At 36.8% G+C, this 26,837-nt stretch overlaps 1 protein-coding gene across 2 annotated transcripts; it reads left to right on the forward strand.

The window, feature by feature from the left end:
- The first annotated feature begins 49 nt into the window (after positions 1–49).
- Positions 50–26,837, forward strand: SIRT1 (sirtuin 1). 2 transcript variants are annotated; one of them, XM_043596462.1, is made up of 9 exons: positions 50–550; positions 1,948–2,064; positions 5,173–5,414; positions 7,209–7,361; positions 14,548–14,695; positions 15,932–16,011; positions 17,099–17,285; positions 19,003–19,566; positions 24,724–26,837. In XM_043596462.1, exons 1-9 carry the CDS (start codon positions 133–135, stop codon positions 25,050–25,052), a joined length of 2,238 nt encoding a protein of 745 aa, XP_043452397.1. In that variant the 5' UTR covers positions 50–132; the 3' UTR covers positions 25,053–26,837. The 2 variants fall into 2 exon arrangements, with proteins under 2 accessions (XP_043452397.1, XP_043452398.1); XM_043596463.1 differs by lacking the exons at positions 50–550; positions 1,948–2,064; positions 5,173–5,414 and adding an exon at positions 13,894–14,018 and having other exon boundaries at positions 7,249–7,361.

The raw sequence follows: 26,837 nt of genomic DNA on the forward strand, positions 1-26,837 counted from the left end.
GCGGGGGCGAAGAGGGCCGGGTCACGTGACGGGGTTTAAATCTCCCGCAGCCCGAGCCGCGGGGGCGCCAGTGCCGCGAGTCGAGCGGGAGCAGAGGAGGCGAGGGAGGAGGGCCAGAGAGGCAGTTGGAAGATGGCGGACGAGGCGGCGCTCGCCCTTCAGCCCGGCGGCTCCCCCTCGGCGGTGGCGGCCGAGAGGGAGGCCGCGTCGCCGCCCGCTGGAGAGCCACTCCGCAAGAGGCCGCGGAGAGACTGTCCAGGCCTGGGGCGGAGCCCGGGCGAGCCCGGTGGGGCGGCCCCCGAGCGTGAAGTGCCGGCGGCGACCGGAGGCTGCCCCGCGGCGGCCGCGGCGCTGTGGCGGGAGGCGGCAGCGGCGGGCGAGGAGCGGGAGGCCCAGGCGGCGACGGCCGGAGAAGGAGACAATGGGCCGGGCCTACAGGGCCTAACCCGGGAGCCGCCGCCGGCCGACGACTTCTACGACGACGACGACGACGACGACGAGGGCGAAGAGGAGGAAGAGGCGGCGGCGGCGGCGGCGATTGGGTACCGAGGTGCGCAGGGCGCGGGCGGTTGGGACTGCGCATCCCCTCCTCCCTCTCTTGGGGCCCCTTCTGGTGTGGGGTGAGGAGGTTCTCTGGGGCGGGCCGGGGGCTCAGGGCCGGTTTTGCGGCGTCCCGCTCCCCATCGCGGGCCTCCTTAGCTGCGCGCCTTCGGGGCTGCTGGCCCGGCTGCGGGAGCGGCCCGAGTACTCCCCCCTCCTCTCCCTCTTTCCTTCCCTGCACGGCCCGCCTGGGCGGCCTTGCGCTTTGCGCAGCCGCCCGGCCGCCCAGCTCCCGCAGTTGGTTTTAAAGTAAGTTTCTCTATCCTCTTAACTCTTTTAGCATATTGCCTTTGTTAAACATCGTTCGCTTTTTCACACCCCTTCTCTCCACACTTAAATCTGCAACTTTTGTCTGTCCCTTGCATCGACCTTTTGCAGTTGTGTTTGCAAACTGACACACCTGTGCAGTTGGTAACTTTTTTTTCCCCTTGAAGGTTTTTATTTTTAAACTTGTTTTAAATTTAAGGAGCAAAGCTTTTTTCTAAAGTCATAGCCTGCAAAATTTGAAAAGCAAAGGCTATTCTAAAGACATTACCATTCTGTGGTGCAATTAATGCTGGGTATGGAAGCATTATAGTACCTTGAGTACTTAATATAAATAGTAACTTTTTTTCTGATTATGTGCTCATGTTTTTTAGAGTAGGTGTAATTGCGTGTGTGTGCGCGCGCGCGCGTGTGTATCTGTAACCCTGAAACACGAATTGACATTTTTCTGGCATGCTAAAGCAGATAGATATGTTAGTTTTGTATGTCATGTCATCTTTGAGGGTTTCATTTTTTTGATCGGAATTGTTTATGTCTTGGATGGATGTTTGTCTTTATCAATAAATCTTACCAGTGGACCATTGGGCCATACCTGAGCATTAAGGTCTGCATTAATAAAACGACCCCTGATTTCAGTAAATACAGTTTAATATGGGAAACTAATAATGATGCAAAGAAATCTTTGTGTCTGGTATTATATAAGAGAAGAGAAAATTATTGTGATTATATTTGAATCACTTGTTAAATTTTTGACAAGTTTCATGCATTCCCATTATTTGTGATCAATTCAGTCCAACTAGATTGCTACTTTTTGTGTTTTGATTAAGTATAATTAACTTATTTCTAGATTTTGATGAACTGAAAGTTGTAGATAATGGGCAGAATCCCTAAAGATGAAGACATACTGTTCCTGTGAATGGTGCAAGCTGACCCAGTAGGCATTTTTTTTTTACATAGCCAGTATGAATGAATGTTCAGTGGTTTATTCAGTGAAAATCTTTACATAATAACTGTTACAGATCTGCATACATTTTAGATTCAGATTGTTTCAGCAGCCTTGAGTTACTTTGGTTTCTTTTGCAGATAACCTTCTGTTTGGTGATGAAATAATCACCAATGGTTTTCATTCCTGTGAAAGTGATGAGGATGATAGAGCCTCACATGCAAGTTCTAGTGACTGGACTCCAAGGCCACGTATAGGTATGATTTCAGATCTTTAGTGAATAGTGTCTTTTTCTTTGTATATCTTTTTGTGCCAACTGAAAATACAGTTTTCTATACCCTTATAACCTGGTGATGAGGTTCTTAGGTGCTTCCTGAGATTTAGTATCAGCTTATGTTTTTAGGGAAAGTCTGGTGCTTTGTTTTTGTTTTTAAGCCTCTCAAGCCCATGGAAGCTGGCCTCTGGTGTTTTTCAGTCAGGTCCTTCTCACTTGTACCTCTCTGTGTGGAGTACTTTTTCTCCAGTTAGAGTATCTTTCTCTCCCTCAATTCAAATCTGTTCTTTTTTTTTTTCCCTCCTTAACACTTACCACTTCTTAACAAAGTCTGTATCTAACTTCTTTATTGTCGTAGTTGCTGTACTAGAATATAAGCCCCTTGGGGGCAGGGATTTTGACTGTTTGGTATAGTGTTTTGTCAGTGCCTAGCACACAGTTTGTGCTTAACAAATATTAAATATGTGGATGAAATGGGAAAGTAATCTGAAGTAGAGAACACTATCAGATTTTTATACCAAAGTTATAATATGAGCATCCTGAAAATCTTTCTCTTAATGTGCTCTCATTCTTTCAAAAGTGCCTTGTCTCTTTAAACTAGTGGTGATTAGTTCCTGTTTAGTGTCTGTAATGTTTACTCAAACTAGGAAACTGATGTAAGAAATTTCATAGTAAAAATTATGAATGGTCAAAATATCAATAATGTATGTATCATTTAAAAGATAGTAATTATATATAGATTTCCTGTGGGCTTTAGGGGCTGGTACCTTTACTTTATTGATTTTTAGAACTCATTTGTACATAACTTCTATTAATTACCGTGTATTTTTCAAGATCTTAGCTATAGAAATTTGATTTTGGTAGTTTTTTTTCTTTTTTGTTCTTACTGCTTTTATTCAGTTTTATCATGGAGGTTCTGGCTACTACAATAGACAAAAATAAAAGGAATCTACATTAGGAAGGCAGTTGGAAACCTATTATTTGCAGAAGACATCATATCATCTAAGTAGAAATTTGATGGAAATGTCAAAAACTACTAGAGTTAAATGATTAGAAGAAAGTTGTAGGATATGTCATCATTATTAAAACTCAACTGTATCCCTATATATTAGCAACAGACAATCAGAATTTGAAACTTAGACCTTGATATCATTTGTTGGGGCGCCTGGGTGGCTCAGTCATTTGGGCTTCCAACTTCAGCTAAGGTCATGATCTCATGGTTCGTGGATTCTTTAGTTCCATCCCCAGGTCTTGCAGACCCTGCCTTAGATCCACTGTCTCCCTCTCTCTTGGCCCCTCCCCCACCACCTGCTGTCCCTCTCTCTTGAAAACAAAACATTAAAAAAAAAAAGTGGATATAATTTGTAATAGCATTAAAAATTGGTAGTTAATTAAACTCCTAAAATACATACTTAGTATTTTATAGTTCAAGGGGATAACCTAACTCTTTTCTATTCATAACTTAACATTTATCTTTCCTTTGGTTTTCATCAAATGATGGTGTTCAAAATGATTAAAAAAGCATGAAAGAAATTGCAGAAGTAGAAACAATTGCTTTGGAAACTTATAAGGTTACTTAGAACATGAAATTTGGCATGCAGCTCTGGGTGTGCATTCTGACTTTGCAACTTACTAAGTGGGTAATTTTGGGCAAACTATTTTACCTCTCACAGTGTTTGTTTTCTTTTTTTATTTTTAAATTTAAATTATTTTAAAAATTTGTATCCAGGGTAGCATATAATGCAACAATGATTTCAGGATAGATTCCTTAATGCTCCTTACCCATTTAACCCATCCCCCCCCCCCCCCCCAACCCCTCTGGTAACCCTCTGTCTGTTCTCCATATTTAAGAGTCTCATGTTTTGTCCCCTTCCCTGTTTTTATATTATTTTGCTTCCCTTCCCTTATGGTCATCTGTTTTGTATCTCAAAGTCCTCATGTGAGTGAAGTCATATGCTATTTGTCTTTTTCTGAGTGACTAATTTAACTTAGCATAATGTCCTCTAGTTCCATTCACGTAGTTAAGAATGGCAAGATTTCATTCTTTTTGATTGCCAAGTAATACTCCATTGTGTATATATACCACATCTTTATCCATTCATCCATCCATGGACATTTGGGCTCTTTCCATACTTTGGCTATTGTTGATAGTGCCGCTATAAACATGGGGGTGCATATGTCTCTTCGAAACAGCATACCTATATCCCTTGGATAAATACCTAAATACCATTGCAGTTTTTGATTTGTATTTCCCTGATGATGAGTGATGTTGAGCATTTTTTCATGTGTCGGTTGGCCATCTGAATATCTTTGGAGAAGTGTCTATTCATGTCTTTTGCCCATTATTTCTTCACTGGATTATTTGTTGTTGGGTGTTGAGTTTGATAAGTTCTTCATAAATTTTGGACACTAACCCTTTATCTGATATGTTGTTTGCAAATATCTTCTCCCATTCTGTCAGTTGCCTCTTAGTTTTGCTGATTGTTTCCTTCGCTGTGCAGAAGCTTTTTATTTTGATGAGGTCCCAATAGTTCATTTTTGCTTTTGTTTCCCTTGCCTTCGGAGACGTGTTGAGTAAGAAGTTGCTGTGGCCCAGGTCAAAGAGGTTTCTGCCTCAGTGTTTGTTTTCTTATCTGTTAAACCTCTTTCAGGGAAGATTTATGTGAATTAATAACTGACTGTTCTGACATTAAATACAAAGTCAGTAAATGAAGGTGATTATTATCAGCAGTTGAATAATTAATGTTGTAGTCTTTTGATCCAGATCAAATTAACGTACTAAATTTTTTTTTTTAAGTCTAACATGACAAATATTTTTTGAAAGAAAAAATACTAAATGATCTGAAGAGTGAATTTTGGTTTTATTCTTAGAAACAGGAGAGATGAGGCTGGATTCAGAAACTCCAGGGGCAGGCCCAACTCTGGATTTGATCTCCCTGAACACTAGCTCTAAAGAATGAAATACCTTTATATTGCATTTTCTTACTTTGCAAAAAAACTTCAAAGTTTGATAATTCATTACTTGAAAATAAATGAGATTTTGAATTACTTGGAAGTGGATTAGATCTAATTCTTTTTTCTCTTGATACAGGTCCATATACTTTTGTTCAGCAACATCTCATGATTGGCACAGATCCTCGAACAATTCTTAAAGATTTATTACCAGAAACAATTCCTCCACCTGAATTGGATGATATGACACTGTGGCAGATTGTTATTAATATCCTTTCAGAACCACCAAAAAGGAAAAAAAGAAAAGATATTAATACAATTGAAGATGCTGTGAAATTATTACAAGAGTGCAAAAAAATAATAGTTCTAACTGGAGCTGGGGTATGTAAGATGTGTATAACATTGGTTAAAGGGGGAGGTGGTGTATGATCTTTCTTAATTAAGTCTTTTCTAATTAAGAAACATTTTTCTTGTGTAGAAGAATTTATCCTGACATGATAATGGGCATTTGTGTTTGAAAACTACTAAAAAGGTGCAGTAGCAGTTGTTAAATTGGTTCAGTTCTTTAAAAACCTCTCCAACAACCTTAAATAAGATTTGTTTCTGTTTGTTAACCTAGTAACTAAGTGGAGTTAAGGCAACATTTTTCCTTATATTATACTACAGCTCCTAAAGGAGATGCAGGGAAGTCTTTGCATAAAATGTGTCAGGGTTTGATGGAAAAATTGGGTATTTGTTCTATCTTTATGGGGAAACTGGGAACCTAATTGGTATTCACAAGTAAAATTACAGTGTTGGGAAGGCAACAGGTTCCTACCTCCCTTCCATTGTAGTTTAAGGTGATGTGATTGTGGTGGCTTGACATTTTTCATTTGCCCTACTTTGGGTTCACACTTAACTAGCTACCTAAGGCTCTTATTGTGTGTTGAATACAGAATATGTTACAAGTAGTGACCTAGGGCAACTGTTGGAGTAAAATTCAGTCCTGCTTTTTGCCATTTTGAGTTAAGGCAGAGTGCTAGTTAATCATAAATGATTATCAAGTATCATTTTGCTTTATTCCCAGATGTGATTTAGACTAGTTAGTTTTACTTTGAGGTCAAAATGGAGTCAACTCTGATAAAATTGTGAAACAAGAAGTTAACTTCTGAAATCCTTGTTTGAAGTGTCCGTTAAGAATTAAAATACTGTAGGGGCGCCTGTGTGGCTCAGTCAGTTTAAGCGTCCACTTCGGTTCAGGTCATGGTCTTGCAGTTTGTGAGTTGGAGCCTGCTTCAGATTCTGTGTCTCCCTCTCTCTCTCTCTGCCCCTCTCTCTCTCTGCCCCTTCCCCGTTTGTGCTCTGTCTCTCCCTCTCAAAAATAAACAAACATTTGGGGAGGGGCAAAGAGAAAGAGAGAATCTCAAGCAGGCTCCACACTAAGTGAGTAGCCTGACATGGGGCTTGATCCCATGACCCTGGAATCAGGACCTGTGCTGAAATCAAGAGTTGGATGCGCAACTGAACTATCCAGGTTCCCCTATGATAAGAGTTTTTAAAGAAAATACAGTAATTTAATACTCTTGAAGTAGAACCCTGACCAGATGACAGTTTTTTGGTTTTTGTTTTTGGAAACTCTTCACTGTGATAGAAAATCTTGCCTGCTCTCTAGTTAAAATAATTTGAAATGGTTTACTCTGTTCTCAAATTGCAGTTGCTTTAATTTGTTGGTTAAATGCTTAAAGGTTTGAAATTAGCCTGAAAAGAAAAATAGCCTGACTTAAAATTCCTTACCCCACTATGAATGGAAAATGTGGTGGATTTTCATTATACTGGTTGTTTTGTTTTTATTTGAATTTGAAATTAGAGTAGGACAGTATTTTTGTTCCCCAAAACAAATTTTTTTAAATGTTTTGTAGAGAGAGAGTGTGTGGAGGGCAGGGGCAGAGGGAGAGAGAGAGAGAGAGAACATGGAGCCCAGTGCAGGGCTCAATCCCAAGACCCTGGGATCATGACCTGAGCCAAAAATGAGTCGCATGCTTAACTGACTGAGCCACCCAGGCACCCCTCCCCCAAAATAAATTTTAAAGTAAAATATTTTTCAGTTCTTCCCTACTTATGTGATGAAAGAATTAGTAATTATAAATATAGAGGTAAAAGATTTAATTGTACAAATTATGCCATGCATATTTTCAGGTTTCTGTTTCTTGTGGAATACCTGACTTCAGGTCAAGAGATGGTATTTATGCTCGCCTTGCAATAGACTTCCCAGACCTTCCAGACCCTCAAGCAATGTTTGATATTGAGTATTTCAGAAAAGATCCAAGACCTTTCTTCAAGTTTGCAAAGGTACTATGAAGTCTTCTAGCTGTTCTTTGGTCTTTTTTTGTGAAAACAGATTTTATTCACATTTAGTGTTCTTAAGTTTATCATTCATTGTCTGCTATTTGGGCACTAGGACTGTGGTAGGGTAAGATCACTGAAATAAAGTGATTTCAGTCAGAATTTCCTTCTTCCCAGAATGGGCTATCATTTAATTTTCATTTTAGGACTGGGCTTATGTTTAAAGAAGAAATTATTTCATATTTTTCAAATCTGCACTTTAGTAATGGCCTTTACATTACTCAGACTGTTTTAGAGTTAGTAAACTATATGAAAGTAACATCACTGTTTTGATTTTTAATATTTTTTATGGGTCATAACCATTGTAATCTCTGTTTAGGTGTGTTTTATAGTAGTCAGGTTTTAACACATGAGGATTTGCCTAAAAAATTTGTGATTAGGGGTGAAGATTCTTAGGTTGCATTTTAGTCATTTGCTTTATTTTGCTCTAGACTCTCTAGGGCTGCACTGTCTAGTTGAGAAGCCACTAGCCACAAAGGGCTCTTGGTACTTAAGTGTATTGAAATGTGATGTAAGTGTGGAAGACATACCAGATTTTGGAAACGTAGTATGGAAAAAATAGAAAATATAACAAATACAGGTTATGTGTGGAAGTAATCTTTTGATATATTGTGTCAAAAATTATAATTTCATGCTTTTTAATGTGATTACTAGAAAATTTTGAATTGTGTACATGGCTCACATATTTCTATTGGGCAGTCCTCTTGTAGAGTATAAAGTTTGATAATTACATTATACCATGCCCAGGAGATTTGAGTCATTAAAAAACTTTTTATTTTTTTAATTCTATAGTCTTATGGAAAGAAATTGTAAAATTGTTAATCGCTAAACTTCATTATATAAGTTAGGGTCTTCTGTATTATTGACTAGTTTTTCATAAATCTAGAAGTTAAAGGAACCTGTAGTTTAATTAAAGAGTGCTACTTTCAAACCATATGGTCTATTTATTATAACTTGGAAAAGCTCTCATGTTCCAGTGCTAGTGGTACTACTGCATGATTTTGAAGAACAATGAAATATCACTTAATTATAGGTTTCTTGAATTGGACCTAGGACACTCACATTCTAATAGCTCTAGTTGGCAGAAATCAACACTTAGAGGGCCAGCAAGTAACTAGAAATTACTTTGATCTTATATTTGATGATAAAAGTTGATTCACTACTGCATTTATATAATGTTCACTAGACTTTTGCTTTAAATTTTATTCTGAGAGGAAACATGTTGCCCAAACTAACTGGTCAGCTTTTTTCCCTATCTTAAGTATATATTAAGTTGCCTAGTAAAGTAGTAACCTGACACATGGAAAATGTGGTAACTGAGAATAGAAATAGCAAGGGTAAGAAACCTTTGTTGTCTCATATACAGACTGGGTACTCAGTTGTAGCTTAAATTAGCTTTGATATATAAGAATCTGTAGAAATAATTAAGAATTACTCTGATAAAGATACATGGTAGGGGCTTTCAAAAATACACTTAATAGAAATCTAGACCATGCGTAAGAGAAAATAAGTGAGTTACAGTAAAAATGGCACAGCGTTAATGTGTTATAATGTTTTATAATCACTGTGTACATCTTTTGTGCCACCTGGGAGAAAGGTGTGGAGAGGCAGCATTTTTCACTTCTATAAAAGTTTTGAGAATTTGTGTGTATTAGCTAATACAGTGGGAAAAAAGCACTTAATTGATGTAATGGTAAAAGACTGAGTTAATTTGGGTCTAAAAAATGAATAGGAAAAAGCTTAAGGGGAAATAAGTAGGGACAAAGAATGAAAGACATAAAAATGTGGGTGGGGAGGGTATGTAAATATTACACAGTATTTTACTAGATTCTCAAAATACTACATAAATACTCTTAACATAAAATTGTTTACCAGTTTTTCTAACTTGGCAGAAAGTTCATAAAATCAGCTTATGATTTTTGTCAGTTATGAGAAAGTGAATTTAATATGAAGCCATGAAGAGAGGAAATATTACTGGTGAAATTTAGACATTTTGGAAGGAAAGAATTTCTACACATGTATGGAGGCATTGGTTGTATATAATTATTGAGAAGAAACATAGATTTCTTTTAGACAAGAAATTCCAAGTAAAAGAGAAGTGTGTTAAAGAGGTTACTGGCCCATTAGAGCAGTTTCTCAACCTATTGACATTTTGGGGTGGGTAGTTCTTTGCTGTCAGCTTTCCTATGTATTGTAGGATATGGAGCATCATTCCTGGCCTCCTCCCACTAAGTGCTATTAATAACACTCTCACTCCCAGTCTTGACAATCAAATGCCTCCAGACATTGCCAGATACCCCCTGTATAATTGCTCTGTGTTTGAGCACAGCTGTATTACAGTGTGTCTGTCTACCTGTGGTTATCTCTTTGAATTCTTGTATATAGGAATAATTAAGCCCAACGTTAAAGCTGTATAGCTATGTTCTGAACCATTACCCTCCTGCATAGTAAGGGTTTGGAATGATAATGAGTTGTCAGGATTCTCAGGAGTCTAAAATAATTCACTGGTATGGTCAAAATGAATGGTTATATTAAGATTTAAAGTGAAACTGAGGATATGTAAATAACTTTTTTTGTTGTTAAAAAGGACTGTGTTCAGAGAGTATAGATGCTATCCTATATTGAATTCAGTGAATATTCTTTACCCTAAAGCAATTAAAAATCAAGAAAAAGAGAAATATGAACTGAATTTTTATGAACTTAATTCCAAACCTGTGTCTTTATATTTATTCAATAAATTATCACTTTATTGATAATGTGCAAACATAAGAGATTCCGTAGTTATAAAGTTAAGGAATCTTAAAACTAGCTCATTATCTAAAAATAATAAAATGCAACCCCCCCCAAAAAAAAGCCACAGCCCCATTTATCTGAAGACAATTTTAATACCTATGTGTATGTGGGTTGCCTATGTATAAATGTAAATATAGTTTTATAGCTGAAATATATATTATATTTTTATTATAAAAATGGGTTATTTTATCTTTATTTTCTATTTAATAAACTTTTTATCTATTAAACTGATATAATGGTCATAACGTTCATCAAGTGATGTACTGTAATTCCACAAGAGTACATTTTGAATCCTTCCTGCTTACTTTTGTTGTAAATAGTGTTGCTCTGATTGCCCTTTTTGGTATGTTTCCAATGGTCTTAAGGATAAATTCCCGAACGTGAAATTGCTAAGGGTCTTGATATGTTTTGTCTCACTGCTACCTGGAAAGGTGGAATAAGATACACTCCTATTAGAAGGCTGATTTAGGGGGCACTTGGGTGGCTCAGTCAGTTAAACATCCGACTTTGGCTCAGGTCGTGATCTCACATTTTATGAGTTCAAGCCCTGCATCAGGCCCTGTGCTGACAGCTCAGAGCCTAAAGCCTGCTTCAGATTCTGTGTCTCATTCTCTCTGCCCCTCCCCCACTTATGCTCTGTCTCTCAAAAATAAATAAATGTAAAAAAAAAATTTTTTTTTTAAATAAAAAATAAAAAGGCTGATTTAAGCATGCCCCTGCTCCCTACCCACCCAAAAATCCTCCACGATACTTCATTAGCATTAAAATACTTTTCAAAAAGTGTGTGTGGGGGTGTGGGTTTGTTGTATTTAGGGTTTAAAAATTGCTTCTAACAGTAAAACACATATTTTAGTTGGCTTCCCCCTTCAGTCCTCTCTACCTCTCGTTCTTCAAAGGTTACTACCATCATAAGATGTATTCTTGGGTATCTTTCTAGGAAAAAGAATGAGTAAACTTGTTTTTATATATAGGAGAAGGGCATTGTAATTTTCCAACATTTTAAAAATAATTACCAACAGAGTCATGCACCCTTTTCTCTACCTTGCTTTTGTTTGTACTACTTAATATTGGAAATAGTTTCATAAAGGCACTTAACAGATATACCTCATTTTTAAGAAAAGGCTGCATAGTATTAATAGTTGTACCACAATATATTTAATTAGTTCTATTAGTCGTTATCTAGAGTTGTTTTTAAGGCATTTTAAACTATCTAATAGATAAAAATTATCATCTTCTTATATTAATGTTTTGTTTTTGTTTATTAGTGTGGATAAATACTTTTTAAAAATTTTTTTTTCATGTTCATTTATTTTTGAGATAAAGAGAGCATGAGTGGGGGAGAGGTAGAGAGAGAGGGAGACACAGAATCTGAAGCAGGCTCCAGGCTCTGAGTTGTCAGCACAGAGCCCGATGTGGGGCTCGAACTCAAAAACTGTGAGATCATGGCCTGGGCAGAAGTTGGGAGCTTAACTAATTGAGACACCCAGGTGCCCCTGGATGAATGCTTTTCACTACTGACCACGTGTATATCTTTGAATTGCCTGTGTGTTCTTAGCTGTTTTTTCCGATTGGGCTGCTTTTCTGCACTGGTTTGTGGAGAGATCATGGATTCTTGAAGAGTGTTTTTAAGTTAGAAGGTGATTGGAATTCCAGCTTGCTGTAATCCCAAAGTTGTGCAAAATGAAGTGTGTTTTTTTTAATGTTTTATTTATTTTTGAGAGAGTGGGGGAGGGGCAGAGAGGGAGACAGAGGGTCTGAAGCTGGCTCTGTGCTGACAGCAGCGAGCGCAATGTGGGGCTCAAATTCACGAATTGTGAGACCATGACCTGAATCGAAGTCAGATGCTCAACTGACTGAGCTGCCCAGGCGCCCCTGAAGTATATATACTTTCTAGGTTTATTTTTGAGACAGAGAGGGAGTGCACACACGCAGGGGAGGGGCAGAGAGAGAGGGAGAGACAGAATCCCAAGTAAGCTTGGCATTGTCAGCCCAGAGCCCAACGTAGGGCTCAAACTAATGAACTGTTAGATCATGACCTGAGCAGAAATCAAGAGTTGGACACCTGACTGAGCCAACCAGGCACCCCAAATTGTATTTACTATTCTTACTAGACTAGCTTGGAATACCTAATAGCAGTGGTGCATATTAGCTTAAAAGAAGTAGGAAACGTGATGTCAAGAGATTGAAAATTAAAAAGGCAGTATGCATTATTGGTTAAGAGCCACACTTAGGTGTCAAAATTGGGTTTGAATGATAGCTCTGCTATGTACTGCCTCTTGTGACATTTGGCAAGTTATTTCTGTGCTTTAGGTTTTTCATCTGCAAAATGGGGATGTATATGTCTACAATAGAGTCCACAAACCTATTCAGTATATGGCTGAGTAGTAAATGTGATTTTCTTTGTGGATGATACAGGAATGCTGTCATTTTTGGTTACCTTTCTAACCCATTAAAATGTAAAAACCCAGTCTTCAGCCTGGTCTGTAGCATTATAATAAATAGTGTGGAGCCTACTTTAAAAAATAGAGGGAATAGGGGATGATAAGGCACAGGAAAGGTCAATCCAGGAAGGTCGAGTCTTAGTACTCTTGTTCCCCAGCATGTGCTGGAGGTAGTCATTTGTTTATATCATGAGTTTGGCATGTGTTCTCACTGTCATTGTTTTAGAGCCTATTTTGTTTGTAGCCTAGCATATTGTAGTATTTGTTGTAAAAACTTTTTTTTTGTACAAATACTTTTAACAGCCATTTCCAGAGAGAGCTTAGTAAGCCACTATGATGTTTAATCCTTTAAATGTACTAAAACAAGGCATCATGGGGAGAAAACAGTGGTTAGTATAGCACAGTCCAGTGGTTCAAAGCATAATGCAGCTTTCGATTTTCTATGAAACATGGCTTTAATAAGCCCTTCACTTGGTACTTCTTTCTATATGCATTGTCTGTTTCTTACATTGCAAAATTGTCCGTGAAATTCATGAGAAAATTTTGAATGCGAGGCAAAGTTTTTGGATTTTGTATAGTATTTTCAGTTGCTTATGGACATGTACATGGTAGTTTTTATAATGAGATTTGCTTATTATTTTTATGTAACAGGTATCCCTGTAGATGTTTTATTTGAAATGTTAAGTAGATTAACATTTAAAAAGTTCTTAAACTTTTTTTGTATAATGTCAGAAGTTGAAAGTTTCCCCACCTCTATTTATAGCTTGTTTGTATTTTTCTTGATGTTTATATGAGCATATACATGTGCATATAAATACCGTTTTTGCTTAATAACAAAACAACAAAAACAAAACTATACACACTGGTGACTAACTTGCTTTTTTTCACATGTCATAGGACCATTTTCCAGGTCAGTACATCTAGACCTCTCACATTCATTTTAATGGCTGCATACTCCACTATTATGGATGTACTATATTTCTACAACCGGTCCCCTATTGACGGACATACGGTTGTGTCTGATTTTTTGCTAGCATTGTAATACGTTAGAGGCTGTAATGAATGGTAAGGAAGTAGGTAGCATTACTACTTTAAAGAAAAAAGTAGAGAAGACACTTCCTTTGCCATAGTCACTTACTAAATGAAATTTAATAAAAACACTGTCAAAAGTTGAGAGGACCAAAATTGATACTTTTTCTCTGATCTTTTTGCCATGTGTATATCTGAATTCTTTGTTTTTAAAGAAGAAACAGCATTGAAGCATTATTTGGGGGGAAAAACACACACACAAAATCCAGCAACTCAGCATTCATGAGCAACTCTATACTATACCAGTATGTGCCTGTGCAGTGGAAGGAAAACAATTTTGGTAAGGAATTAAAACTTTAGCTTTAAACTTCCAACAGGTTGATATTTATAATGAATGATGAATAAACAACTTTTAATATTGTGTTGACAGTGCCTTTTTTAGTTTTTAAAAGAAGTCACCATACCTTTGATAACTTTAATTTCAACTTAAACTTTTCTTTTTCCTTAAAAAGAGGAAACAACAAAAAACAAACCTGAATTTGCAGCCAACAAAATTTAGATATATTCTCAGGTGTATATTTCTTCTTTTATTAAAATATCTATTAACATTTATTAGAGATGCTTATGGTTGACTTTTTCCTTCAAGGGGCCAAGTTCACTAATTGCTGAGTTTTATACATATTACAGCAGCAATCCTTTTATAGGTGTGTGTAGCAACCATCTAGATGCTTTGAGATGCTCATGTACTGTTTTTTAATTTATTTATACATGGGGGCTATCATGGTAGTTTTTGGTTAAACCTAAATGTGACATGTGTGTTATACTTATTTCTTTAATGTAATATTTTTTCTACCTTTTGCATTATGTAGGAAATATATCCTGGACAGTTCCAACCATCTCTCTGTCACAAATTCATAGCCTTGTCAGATAAGGAAGGAAAACTGCTTCGGAACTATACTCAGAACATAGATACACTGGAACAGGTTGCAGGAATCCAAAGGATAATTCAGTGTCATGGTTCGTAAACTTCAGAATTGCTTTCTGTTATTTAGTTAGTCTTATAGGAAAAAATAGGATTAGAAAGTAGGCTACCATCCAGGATTGGAGATTTATTTAGTCATGTTAACTGATCAATAGTAGATAAATTTTAAAAAGTAGAATGCAAAAAATGAAACCAGAAGTATTGGCCTTGATACTTAATTGCACAAAACATCAGATCAATGTTCTATCGTGTTTCAAAAGGAGTAGCCGTTGTATTCCATTAAATTCTTCTAAATAACCTTTTTTGGTTACAAAAGTAATACTAGCTATGTAAGGAAAATATGACATCTTTAGGGTATGAAACTATAGGAACAGGGTAGTTACGCTGTATAAAATTTTGAAATTTAGAAGACTTTTAAAACAAGTAGGAACAGACCATTTTCTTACAAATCTAAACTTTTTGTTTTTTTAAATGTGTTTATTCTGAGAGAGAGGGAGAGAGAAAATACCAAGCAGGCCCTGCACTGCTGGGGCAGAGCCCAACCTGGGGCGCAGTCCCATGAATCAGATCATGACCTGAGCCGAAATCCAAGAGTCAGACATGGGGCGCCTGGGTGACTCCGTCAGTCCGACTCTTGATTTCCACTGAGGTCATGATCTTGCAGTTTGTGAGTTTGAGCCCTGCATCTGGCTCAGTGCTGACAGCTCGGATCCTGGAGTCTGCTTCAGATTCTGTGTCTCACTCTCTCTCTGCCCCTCCCCTGCTCATGCTCTGCCTCTCTCTGTCTCAAAAATAAATAAAACATTAAAAAAAAAGAAGTCAGACGCCTAAACTTACTGAGCCACCCAGGTGCCCCTGAACTGTTTTTAATGTACAGCTATTCGGCTAAGGTCACATAATTGTCATCTTTCAATTCTGCAGAGTTTTAGTTCTGGGGGAGTTGGTTTATTTTATTAAAAAGAACAACTTTGGGGTGCCTGCCTGGCTCAGTAGAATGTATAACTCTTGATCTTGGGGTTCTGAGTTTGAGCCCCATGTTGTGGCTAGAATTCACTTAAAACAACAACAAAAAAAAGAATAGCTTTAGGAAGTGTCACTATATCAACATCTCGATAATTGAGGATTGGATTCTGTCTGTATTTAATATATAAGTATTTGAATTATCCCTGAGATTCCCCTGTGGAGTCTTAATTCTCTTTTATACCTTTGTGGTATGTTTTAAGAAATGGAAATATTCCTTTAACAAAGCATGTGTGTATTGGTTGTTTTAGGTTCCTTTGCAACAGCCTCTTGCTTGATTTGTAAATACAAAGTAGACTGTGAAGCTGTACGAGGAGATATTTTTAATCAGGTAATTCATCACCTATACTTGAGGAATTGTGCTTGTTTTTGATCTGTTTCTTCTTTTGCCTCCAAATTCTTTTTTTTCTGAAAGTATCTGGGACAGAAAGATCCAGAAAGAGAGTGTTAACCACTGGGAATTCTGATGTGGAAATATACAAGAAACTTTTAATCCCTTAAGTTGGAAACATTGCTCTATAATGTCTCTAAAATGATGAAATCGGCTCCTTAATATCTAAGTTAAAATAAAATATCTAAGTTAAAATAAAAATGCAAATCGTAAGTGGAGTCTTGCTCTATTAGAGTTTCTCCTTACTCTTCCTTTTTAAAAGTGCCTGTTGGATTTTGAATTTTAAATTCTTGGTAATTCTTTAAAACATTAAAAAATTTATTGTAAAAGATGTTTCATGTATGATCACTGCCAAAAAAAATGCAAGAAAATAATGGCAGAGAATAAAAACCATCCAGATATAAATTCTGTGTACTTAGCTGCATATATAGTTAATCATACATAGTGAGGGTATCATGTTATAATGGAATCATTTCTTACATTTTTTAAAGGATTAAGTTTGTGTGTGTGTGTGTACATATATACAGATGCTGGTTTCTCTTAATCTGCAGTGGACTCTTAAATATCAAATGTACGTCCACATGGATACTATAATACCTACATACACCAATAATAACACCATCTTATTTCACTGTATGTTAATAAAGTAACTAATTGACAGTTGACATTGCCATTGAGGTTGTATCCAGTTTTCCCTACTATTTATCCACGGCTTTTCTGTTTTGATTATTTTTTTTCCCTCAGGACTTCTAGCATGTAGCTCTTTCCACAGGTTTCTATACTTCAGTTTGAATTTTTTTTTTTTTATGTGGGAATTCTTTTTTTTTTTTTTTTTTTAATTAAATTTGCTTTTAATTTTAACTCTGGTATAGTTAACATGTAGTGTTCTGTTAGTTTCAGGTGTACAACATAGTGATTCAACTTCTTTGATCATTTTGAAATGCATTCTTAGTGTGTAAATGTTGACTATTTCTAACTTCAGCTTTCTTTTTTCCTCCCCATCTTAACCAAAATTTGGAACATGTAGGTGGTTCCTCGTTGTCCTAGGTGCCCAGCTGATGAACCACTTGCTATCATGAAGCCAGAGATTGTCTTTTTTGGTGAAAATTTACCAGAGCAGTTTCATAGAGCCATGAAGTATGACAAAGATGAAGTTGATCTCCTTATTGTTATTGGGTCTTCCCTGAAAGTAAGACCAGTAGCACTAATTCCAAGTAAGTTGGTGATGATTTTTAGAGAATACTTCTATATATATTGCCATGGTTTGTGGGGTCTGTCCATTGGATCCCAATGATCTTACTCTCTTCCTGGCTAAAGAGTGGTAGAGAGCCAGTTTTATTTTTTAGGTGACATTTTTGTTCACAAAGATTGGTTAATATGATACTTTGGTGCAGGGGTTGGGTGGAAGAGTTGTCAAAACAGAAGTAATGTCAAATTCCAACAAGGGAAACAGTTCAACTTTTCAGCGGAATGTGTTCTTAATATGACAAGAGTTAGCTTCAGCTGATTTACATATGTTCAGGAAACGTGTGATCTTAATCTGTGTGTTTTTAGTCTTAATTTGATTATAGTTGTCGATCTTTCAAATTTAGTTGATTTCAGGTACAGTAAGTTCAAATGTATATATAGGTAGATACAAGTGTAAAATACTCACATTAGAGAATTTATTATGATTGGTCTATTTTTATAAGAGTAAGAGTCGGGGCGCCTGGGTGGCGCAGTCGGTTAAGCGTCCGACTTCAGCCAGGTCACACTCTCGCGGTCTGGGAGTTCGAGCCCCGCGTCAGGCTCTGGGCTGATGGCTCAGAGCCTGGAGCCTGTTTCCGATTCTGTGTCTCCCTCTCTCTCTGCCCCACCCCCGTTCATGCTCTGTCTCTCTCTGTCTCAAAAATAAATAAACGTTGAAAAAAAAAAAAATTAAAAAAAAAAAGAATAAGAGTCATGCCTTGTGATTACTGTCCTGTGTGGATCAGCTTTGCCCATAAGGGTGTTTGTGTGTATGAAAATGCTCAAATATAATTTAAGTCCCTTTTACCCTCAGGAGTATTTAACATGTGCTCTCATACTCTCTCTTTTCTCCCTCTAGCGAGGAAGCAAAAGGGAGAGGAAGATAGAGGGACTAATTCAGTAGCATCAGGTGTGCCCTAAAAGGCGAGGGAGAAGAGAATATCAAACTCTTTAACCAGATAATTAAATTAGACCCTACTTCAGCAGTCATATAGGCACCCAGAGCAAACACTTGGAAGAAACAAGAGTTCAGCTCTACAGTTCTGCATCTTTTTCCTACTTAAATGTGGTGGCTTTAACTCAAATAGCTGTTAAAGTCTTTGAAAGCAGAATATAGGATAATTTGTAATTAAAACATGAAATTTAATGAATAAGTTCCTTTATTTTTGAGTTATTTTTTTTCTCTTTAAAGATAAGGCAGAGAAATTCTTAAAAGCTTTCTGTGGGGCATTATAATAGTGTGTTGGTGATAGGCAAAGGTAATTTTTTAAAAATGTTAAGACACAGGTATATAATGGTGGAAAATTGAATTTTCACACTATATCAAGAGCTATTTCAGAATAACTATCACTATGTGCCAAAAACTCTTCTATGCATTTGACTTATATTCTCACTACAACCTTGTGAAAAAGTATTATTATCCCCATTATATATAGACAAGGAAATTGAGGTACAAAGTAGAAAACTCTGAAAAGATTGCTCAGAGGTAATCAGGTGATGGGAAACAGGACCTGAAATTTTAAAAAGATGCTTAAATGCTCATCTGTTTGACATCTTAATGAATGTGATGGGTTGGTTTAGTAGTGGTGGTGGGTTTCTTTTTTGGTATTGGGAGCATGTTAGATTTTTGCATTGCACATTTGTTGTGGCTTTAGTAACTTAGTGCCCTTCCCTTTTTCTAATGCGTTTTTCACTTATTTTTAGGTTCCATACCCCATGAAGTGCCTCAGATACTAATAAATAGAGAACCTTTGCCTCATCTGCATTTTGATGTAGAGCTTCTTGGAGACTGTGATGTCATAATTAATGAATTATGTCATAGGTTAGGTGGTGAATATGCCAAACTTTGCTGCAACCCTGTAAAGCTTTCAGAAATTACTGAAAAACCTCCACGAACACAAAAAGAGTTGGCTCATTTGTCAGAGTTGCCACCCACACCTCTTAATATTTCAGAAGACTCAAGTTCACCAGAAAGAACTTCACCACCAGATTCTTCAGTGATTGTTACACTTTTAGACCAAGCAACTAAGAGCAATGTTAATGATCCTGAGGTGTCTGAACCAAGAGATCATATGGAAGAAAAATCACAGGAAGGACAGAATTCTACTAGGAACATTGAAAGTGTTACTGAACAGCTGGGAAGTCCGGATTCGAAGAATGTTGACTCTAATACTGGGGAAAAAAATGAAAGAACTTCAATTGCTGAAACAGTGAGGAAGTGCTGGCCAGCTCGACTTGCAAAGGAGCAGATTAGCAAACGGCTTGATGGTAAGGAAGCACTGTTGAACCATTTTGAAGGTATAATTATTTTAACAAAATATTTGCAAGAAATAAGCAATTTTGGCAGGTTAGGTGATAGTGTATAGCTTTATGTAACAGATGATTGTGTTTAGAGAAAATGTTAAGGTTGAGAATTTAAGCCAGAGAAAGGATAAACAGTAGTATCTTACATACACTAAGGGAAGAAATAGTGTGTTTAAAGTGTTCTCTGTACGTCATTTTTCTCCAGGAAATGAGAAGGTAAGCATTGAATTGGTAAGAAAATTGACAAATATATTGTGCTCTGCCATTGTCTGGTGAGCTTTAGCTGGTAGAAATGATGGCAGATTTGGGTGGTTACTGTAGGGTAGCTGCTTTTTTATATACATTATCTGATTTTAATCTCATGAGGTAGGGACTATTACTACTTGTCTCCTGCTGGTGGGGAAACTGAGGCCCATAGAGGTTAAGTACCCTGTGTGAGGTTGATAATTAGGATATCGAAGAGCCGAATTGGATTCCAGGTCTATCCTCAGAGCATGTCCTCTTAACCAGTAGGCTGTTGTCTCAGAACGGGAAACATCTCTGATCCTTCTCCACAGAATATTAGGAATAGCATCTACCCTGTTTTTTGTTTTCATTGAAATATAGTTGGCACAGTATTAGTTTCAGGTGTACCACATAGTGATTATATACCTTATGAAATGCTTACCATGAGAAGTGTAGTCCTGTCACCATACAAAGTTATTACAACACCCCACCCTCCCTTCCCTTCTGGCAATCACCAGTTGTTTTTATGAGTCTGTTTTGTTTTGTTTTGTTTTTCAGATTCCATATATAAGTGAAACCATATGGTATTTGTTTTTCTCTTACTTTGCATAATACCCACTAGGTCCATCTGTGTTGCAAATGGCAAGATTTTATTCTTTTTTGTGGCGGAGTAATACTCCTTTGTACATATACAGAACGTTATCCTTTCATGTATAGATGGACATTTAGGTTGCTTCCATATCTTATTGTAAGTAAATACTGCAGTGAACACAGGGGTACACATACCTTTTCAAATAGGTGTTTTTGCTTTCTTAAGGAAGATACCCAGAAGTAGAATTGCCAGATTTATTTTTATTTCTGATTTTTCTATTTCTCACTTTTTGAGAAACCTCCATACTGTTTTCCATAGTGGCTGCACCAGTTTACATTCCTACCAGCACTTCATGAGGGTACTCTTTTCTCCAAATTTGTGGCAACACTTATCTTGTCTTTTTGATAATTAGCCATTCTGATAGGTGTTAAGTGATCTCAGTGAAGTTTCAGTTTGCAGTTCTCTAGTTAGTGATGTTTAGCGTCTTCATGTGTCTGTTGGCCATCTGTATATCGTCTTTTGGAAAATGTCTATTTGGGGCCTATACCCATATTTTTAAGATTTTATTTTTTAACTAATCTCTACACCCAGTGTGGGGCTGAAACTCACAACCCTGAGATCAAGAGTTGCATGCTCCGCTGACTGAACCAGCCAGGTGCCCCTATTCGTGGCCTCTGCCCATTTTTTAGTTGGGTTGGGTGTGTTTGCTGTTGAGCTGTATGTTCTTTATATAATCTGGATATTAATCCCTTATTGGATACATCATTTGCAAGGATCTTCTCCCACTCAGGTTGCCTTTTTGTTTTGTTTCCTTTACTGTGCAAATTAATTTTAGTTTGATGTAGTCCCAGTTCATTTTTAGATCTTTAGTCAGTTGTGTTTATTTTTGTATGTGGTATGAGAAAGTGGTGGAGTTTCATTCTTTTGCATGTAGCTGTCTCGTTTTCTTAACACCATTGATTGGCTAAACTTTTTCCCCATTGCATATTCTTGCCTTCTTTGTCATACAATAATTAGCCATTTAAGTCTTGAGTTGATTTCTGGGCTCTCTATTCTATTCATAGATTTGTGTGTCTTATTTTTGTGGTAATACCATACTCTTCTGATTACTATAGCTCTGTAGTATACTTTGAAATCAGGGAGCATGATCCCCCTTCCAGTTTTTGTTCTTTCTTGAGATTCCTTTGGCTATTCAGGGTCTTTGTGGTTCCACACACATTTTACGATTATTTGTTCCAGTTCTGTGAAAAGTGCTATTGGTATTTTGATAGGGATTGTATTGAATCTGTAGATTCTTATTGATAATATGGACATTTTAACAATATTAATTCCAATCCATTAACGTAGGAGGTCTTTAAATTTGTCTTCAGTTTCTTTTCATCAGTGTCTTCCAGTTTTCAGAGTACAGGTCTTTCACCTCCTTGGTTGAACTTATTTCTTAGTCGTTTAGTCTTTGACGCAGTTGTAAATGGGATTACTTAATTTCCCTTTCTGTTACTTCATTGTTAGCAAATAGTGTATAGAAATACCCTGTTGTGACTCATGGGAACTCTTTACCAAGTAGTAGGGTGAAACATCCTAATTTAATAAATGTAAAAATACACACACACACACACAAACTTAGATGTAACAATCTTGTACAACTTAAAACATTAAGTCCCATGGGGTAAACTGATATTTTAGGCCGATGTATTGTGAGTTATAATCATTTACCATAAGTGAATTTTAGTTCAGTTGAATAGTAAGCCTTTGTGCCTTTTCCACACCAGGCACACTGTAGTAAGTTCTGAATATACAGTGATCAATCTATTGATGTTTGTGTATAATTATAAAAACAGCTGATTAAACAAAAGTAGGTGATATTAAGAAACATAGATGCTACTTGGAAGGGATTAGGTTATAGAAGGCTTTGAAAAAAACCTAATTTCTGACTTTGGTCTTGAATGGTATGTGGAGAGTTAAAAGTAAAGGACATACGCCAAGAGAAATTAGAAAAAGCATACAAGAATGCTTGTATTTACAAATGTGGCAAGAATCAGAAGTAGAAAAATTGCTGTTCTGTTTAGTCAGGTAAATACTGGTATCATATACAAAGTCTGCTTATATACTGGAAGAGTTTTGCACTGGAGATTTTGAGGTTTTTTTTTTTTTTTTTTTTTTTTTTTTTTTTTTTTTGAGAGCATGCACGAGACTGGGAGGAGGAGAGAGACTCCCAAGCAGGCTCCACACTCTCAGCTCAGAGTTCTACACGGGGCTCGATCTCATGAACCCATCAGATCTGACCTGAGCCAGAATCAAGAGTTGGACACTTAATGTACTGAGCCACCCAGGCACCCCTTCTTTGAGTATCTTTTTGACAGATGGGTCAAACAGAAAACTCTCTGCCCCAGGAAACAAAAATTAAGCCTGGAGCAGTCTCTAGACTTTTCCCTACCAATTTAGGCCTTAAAAGGTACAGGCTTTGGAATCAGACCCTGTTGTCTCAGATTCACTGTGGGCAAAGTTATTTAATCTGTTTTTCTTCATTTGTAAAATAGGAATAAAATAGCATACACGTTAACGTTGTGAAGATTAAAAAAGATAACTGGTGTAGAGTGCAGCTGTTAAATTGCAGCTGTTAACAAATGACCACGCTAGTCTTTTTTTTTTTTTTAATTTATTTTATTTTGAGAGAGACAGCAAGCAGAGGAGGGGCAGAGGGAGAGGGAGGGAGAGAATCCCAAGCAGGCTCCGTGCTATCAGTGCAGAGCCTTATGCAGGGCTGGAACTCATGAGATCATGACCTGAGCCAAAACCAAGAGTTGGGCTCCCATACCACACTAGAGTTAATTTATTTTTGTTTACCATGATTTCTGTTGGTGAGGTCAGATTGAAAAGGAGAAAGGAGGAGCATGTATGAAGCAAACTGAGTCTGTCTTGATGGTTCCCAAGAATAAGAAAAACAGGTAATAGGATTCTTGGGTTCAGAAATAATAGATTATTCTGTTCATCATGGGGGATAGAGCAGAATGAAACATTTTTAGAAGCATGGGCCAAAACTATGCACAACCTCGGGACCCCTTAGAAAACATATATTAAGAAGTGCCAAATGGGCTTTTCTGTTAGCTAGAATAAAGGTACTCCCTCCTCCAATCATGGAAATTAATACTAGTGGCTTAGAAAACTGACGAATACTTTCTCCCGAAACAGAGGGAAATAATTGGTTTTCACACTGCCAATTTGTGATGTTAGTGGACTGTAAAGTCAGTTTTGTGGGTTCAGATCAGAATTCTTATACACATACTAGGTTGTTTCAAAGTGAGAACTTGGGTCATGATGGGGTATAAAGTTTGGAAGCTGTTTTGAAGACAAACCTGGGTATGCTTGGCAGATGGCATGTCACTTCAGCTATGTGAGTAGCCAGGTTTTTGTGAATTAGTCTGGGATGTGGTGCATTAAATAAATGACATTTATCATGTGTAGAAACAGACTTAAGTTCGAAGTTACTTGTTGTGAATTTAGTGGTAGAAAACATTTCATCATTAATGTTTAAGGTTCCCACCAAGAGGTGCTCTTAACCTGGGACCTGTAATAGGAAAAGGGAGGGAATTCTCCTTACCATCACAGGTCACAGCTTATACTGTGAATGCAAATTTGGGAGGGAGTTGAAGAAAGGTTAATGTCCAATGCTAGATCAGCGTTTCTCATACTTTAATGTGTCTAGGACTCTGGTAAAAATAAATACTGGTTCAGTAGGTGAGTGGTGGGGCCTGAGAATTGAAGTTCTAATAAACTCTAAGGTGATGCCATTGCCTGCAGACTACACTTTTGAATAGATGGTGAAGCTATTACTGAATTAAAACGTTTAATTTTAGGTTCATAATCTAAAGTTAAAATAATGCAAGTGCCTTGAAGGCATATGTGCTTTAGAGAAGTTATATTCGGTGAACATGAATTGAGTAATGTAGGCTGGCCTGGATATTTAATATCATGAGATCTGTTCAGAGGAGTTGATTAAGCTTTATTGAACATCGTCCTCTAAATTTATTCATACTTAGCTGATAGAGTTGTGAAAATCGCTTAATTTTCTAGATGAGGAAATTGAGGCATAGGCACAGAACTGCCTGAATTCACAAAAGTGGTGGGTGGCAGAACTAAGATTTGCAGTTAAGACTGAGCTCTTAGCTTGTTTTTAAAGACCACTATTGTAGTAGCCTCTAGTAATGATACTCAGGTAAAGGCAGGGCTTGAACGTACAATCAGACCAAGTTAGTCTTAGAAAACTTAGAATCATTTATCATTTCTCTTCTATTACTATATTTCAGGTAATCAGTATCTGTTTTTACCACCAAATCGTTATATTTTCCATGGCGCTGAGGTATATTCAGACTCTGAAGATGACGTGTTATCCTCTAGTTCTTGTGGCAGTAACAGTGATAGTGGAACATGCCAGAGTCCAAGTTTAGAAGAACACTTGGAGGATGAAAGTGAGATTGAAGAATTTTACAACGGTTTGGAAGACGATGCTGATGTTAATGAGAGAGCTGGAGGAACTGGATTTGGAGTTGATGGAAGTGATCAAGAGGCAGTTAATGAAGCTATATCCGTGAAACAGGAAGCAACAGACATTAACTATCCATCAAACAAATCATAATGTAATAGTTGTCCAGGTACAGGAATTGTTCCACCAGCATTAGGAACTTTAGCATGTCAAAAGGAATGTTTACTTGTGAATTCAACAGAGCAAGGAAACCAGAAAGGTGTAATATTTATAGACTGGTAAAATAAGATTTTTTCTTCATGGGTAATTTTTAACTTCTTATTTCTGTACTTGTACACGCAACACTAACTTTTTTTAAGAGAAGGGTACTAAGTATCTTTAATCACCTGTTGGTCAAGACTTTTCTTTTAAAAGTTCATTTGTATGATACATCCGTTATGTATATATAATTTTGTTCTTGCCTAGTGAGTTTCAACATTTTAAAGTTTTCAAAAAGCCATTGGAATGTTAAATTAATGTAAAGGGAACAGCTTATCTAGACCAAAGAATGGTATTTTCACACTTTTATTTGTAACATTGAATAGTCTGAACTCCTCAAATGTCTGTTCTGCTAAACTTTTGATTCTTTATTAGCACAATTACCTATTTTTAAACACTGGCATTTTCCAAAACTTGTGGCAGCTAACTTTTTAAAAATCTCATAACATGCAGTGTGTGTAGAAGGAAGTCAACAATATGTGGGAGAGCACTCAGTTGTCTTTGCTTTTTAAAGTAAGACTTGGTGCTAAGAATTTCAGGAATATTGTATTGTTGAAATGAAGATGGCTTTTGTACTTCCTGTGGACATGTAGTAATGTCTATATTGGCTCCTAAAACTAATCTGAAAAACAAATAAATGCTTTGGAAATGTTTCAATTGCTTTAGAGACAATAGTGCCTGCCTGGGTACCCTTAGTTTCAAGAATATTTGCCATTGTTGTTTAAATACATATCACTGTGGTAGAGCTTGCATTGATTCTTTCCCACAAGTATTAAACTGCCAAGATGTGAATATGCAGAGCCCTTATGAATCTATAATAATGGTACTTCAACTGGGAAGAGTGTAATATTTTGGACTGCTGCTTTTCTTTTCCACTAATGAGGAGAGCAACAGGCCCCTGATTACAGTTCCAAAGTACTAAGATGTTAATTATAACTCAGCCAGTAAGTACATGTCTCCTGTTGGGAGGATTTGGTGTAATAGACACCAAACTGCTAGCCTAGTATTATGGAGATGAACATGATGTAACTTGTAATAGCAGAATAGTTAATGAAGTTAGTTCCTGTAACATCTTTATTTAAAAGCTTAGCCTGCCTTAAAACTAGAGATCAAACTTTTCTCAGCTGCAGAAGCTTCTAGCCTTTCAAAAAATTCATACTTTATAAAATTGCACAGAGCAATTTATTTTCCAGATCTTCCCCCCACATTATTCCCAAATATAAAGTATTCCTATGTTGCTTTAGTATTTATTACAATTTTAAAAAAGGGTTTGACATATAGCTGTTCTTTAAGCATAAAATACCCAGCTAGGACCATTACTGCCAGAGAGAGAAATTTTATTGAATGGCCATTTCCCTACCTAAAAGATGTTTCAGTCTGAATTTATTTGGCTACACTAAAGAATGCAGTATATTTAGTTTTCCATTTGCATGATGTGTGTTTGTGCTATAGATGATATTTTAAATTGAAAAATTTGTTTTAAATTATTTTTACAGTGAAGACTGTTTTCAGCTCTTTTTATATTGTACATAGTCTTTTATGTAATCTACTGGCATATGTTTTGTAGACTGTTGAATGACTGGGTATCTTCCTCCAACTTTTGAAATACAAAACCAGTGTTTTATACTTGTACACTGTTTTAAAGTCTATTAAAATTGTCATTTGACTTTTTCCTGTTAA

This window comes from Prionailurus bengalensis, chromosome D2 (assembly GCF_016509475.1).
Source record: "Prionailurus bengalensis isolate Pbe53 chromosome D2, Fcat_Pben_1.1_paternal_pri, whole genome shotgun sequence".
In the NCBI taxonomy this organism is placed as follows: domain Eukaryota; kingdom Metazoa; phylum Chordata; class Mammalia; order Carnivora; family Felidae; genus Prionailurus; species Prionailurus bengalensis.

Bases quoted from the DNA above. Each gene is read 5' to 3' on its own strand.
- SIRT1 (XM_043596462.1), top strand. From the start codon at position 133: ATGGCGGACGAGGCGGCGCTCGCCCTTCAGCCCGGCGGCTCCCCCTCG. The intron at 7,362-14,547 runs GTACTATGAAGT...TGCATTATGTAG, and splicing joins CTTTCTTCAAGTTTGCAAAG to GAAATATATCCTGGACAGTT. The intron at 19,567-24,723 runs GTAAGGAAGCAC...ACTATATTTCAG, and splicing joins GATTAGCAAACGGCTTGATG to GTAATCAGTATCTGTTTTTA.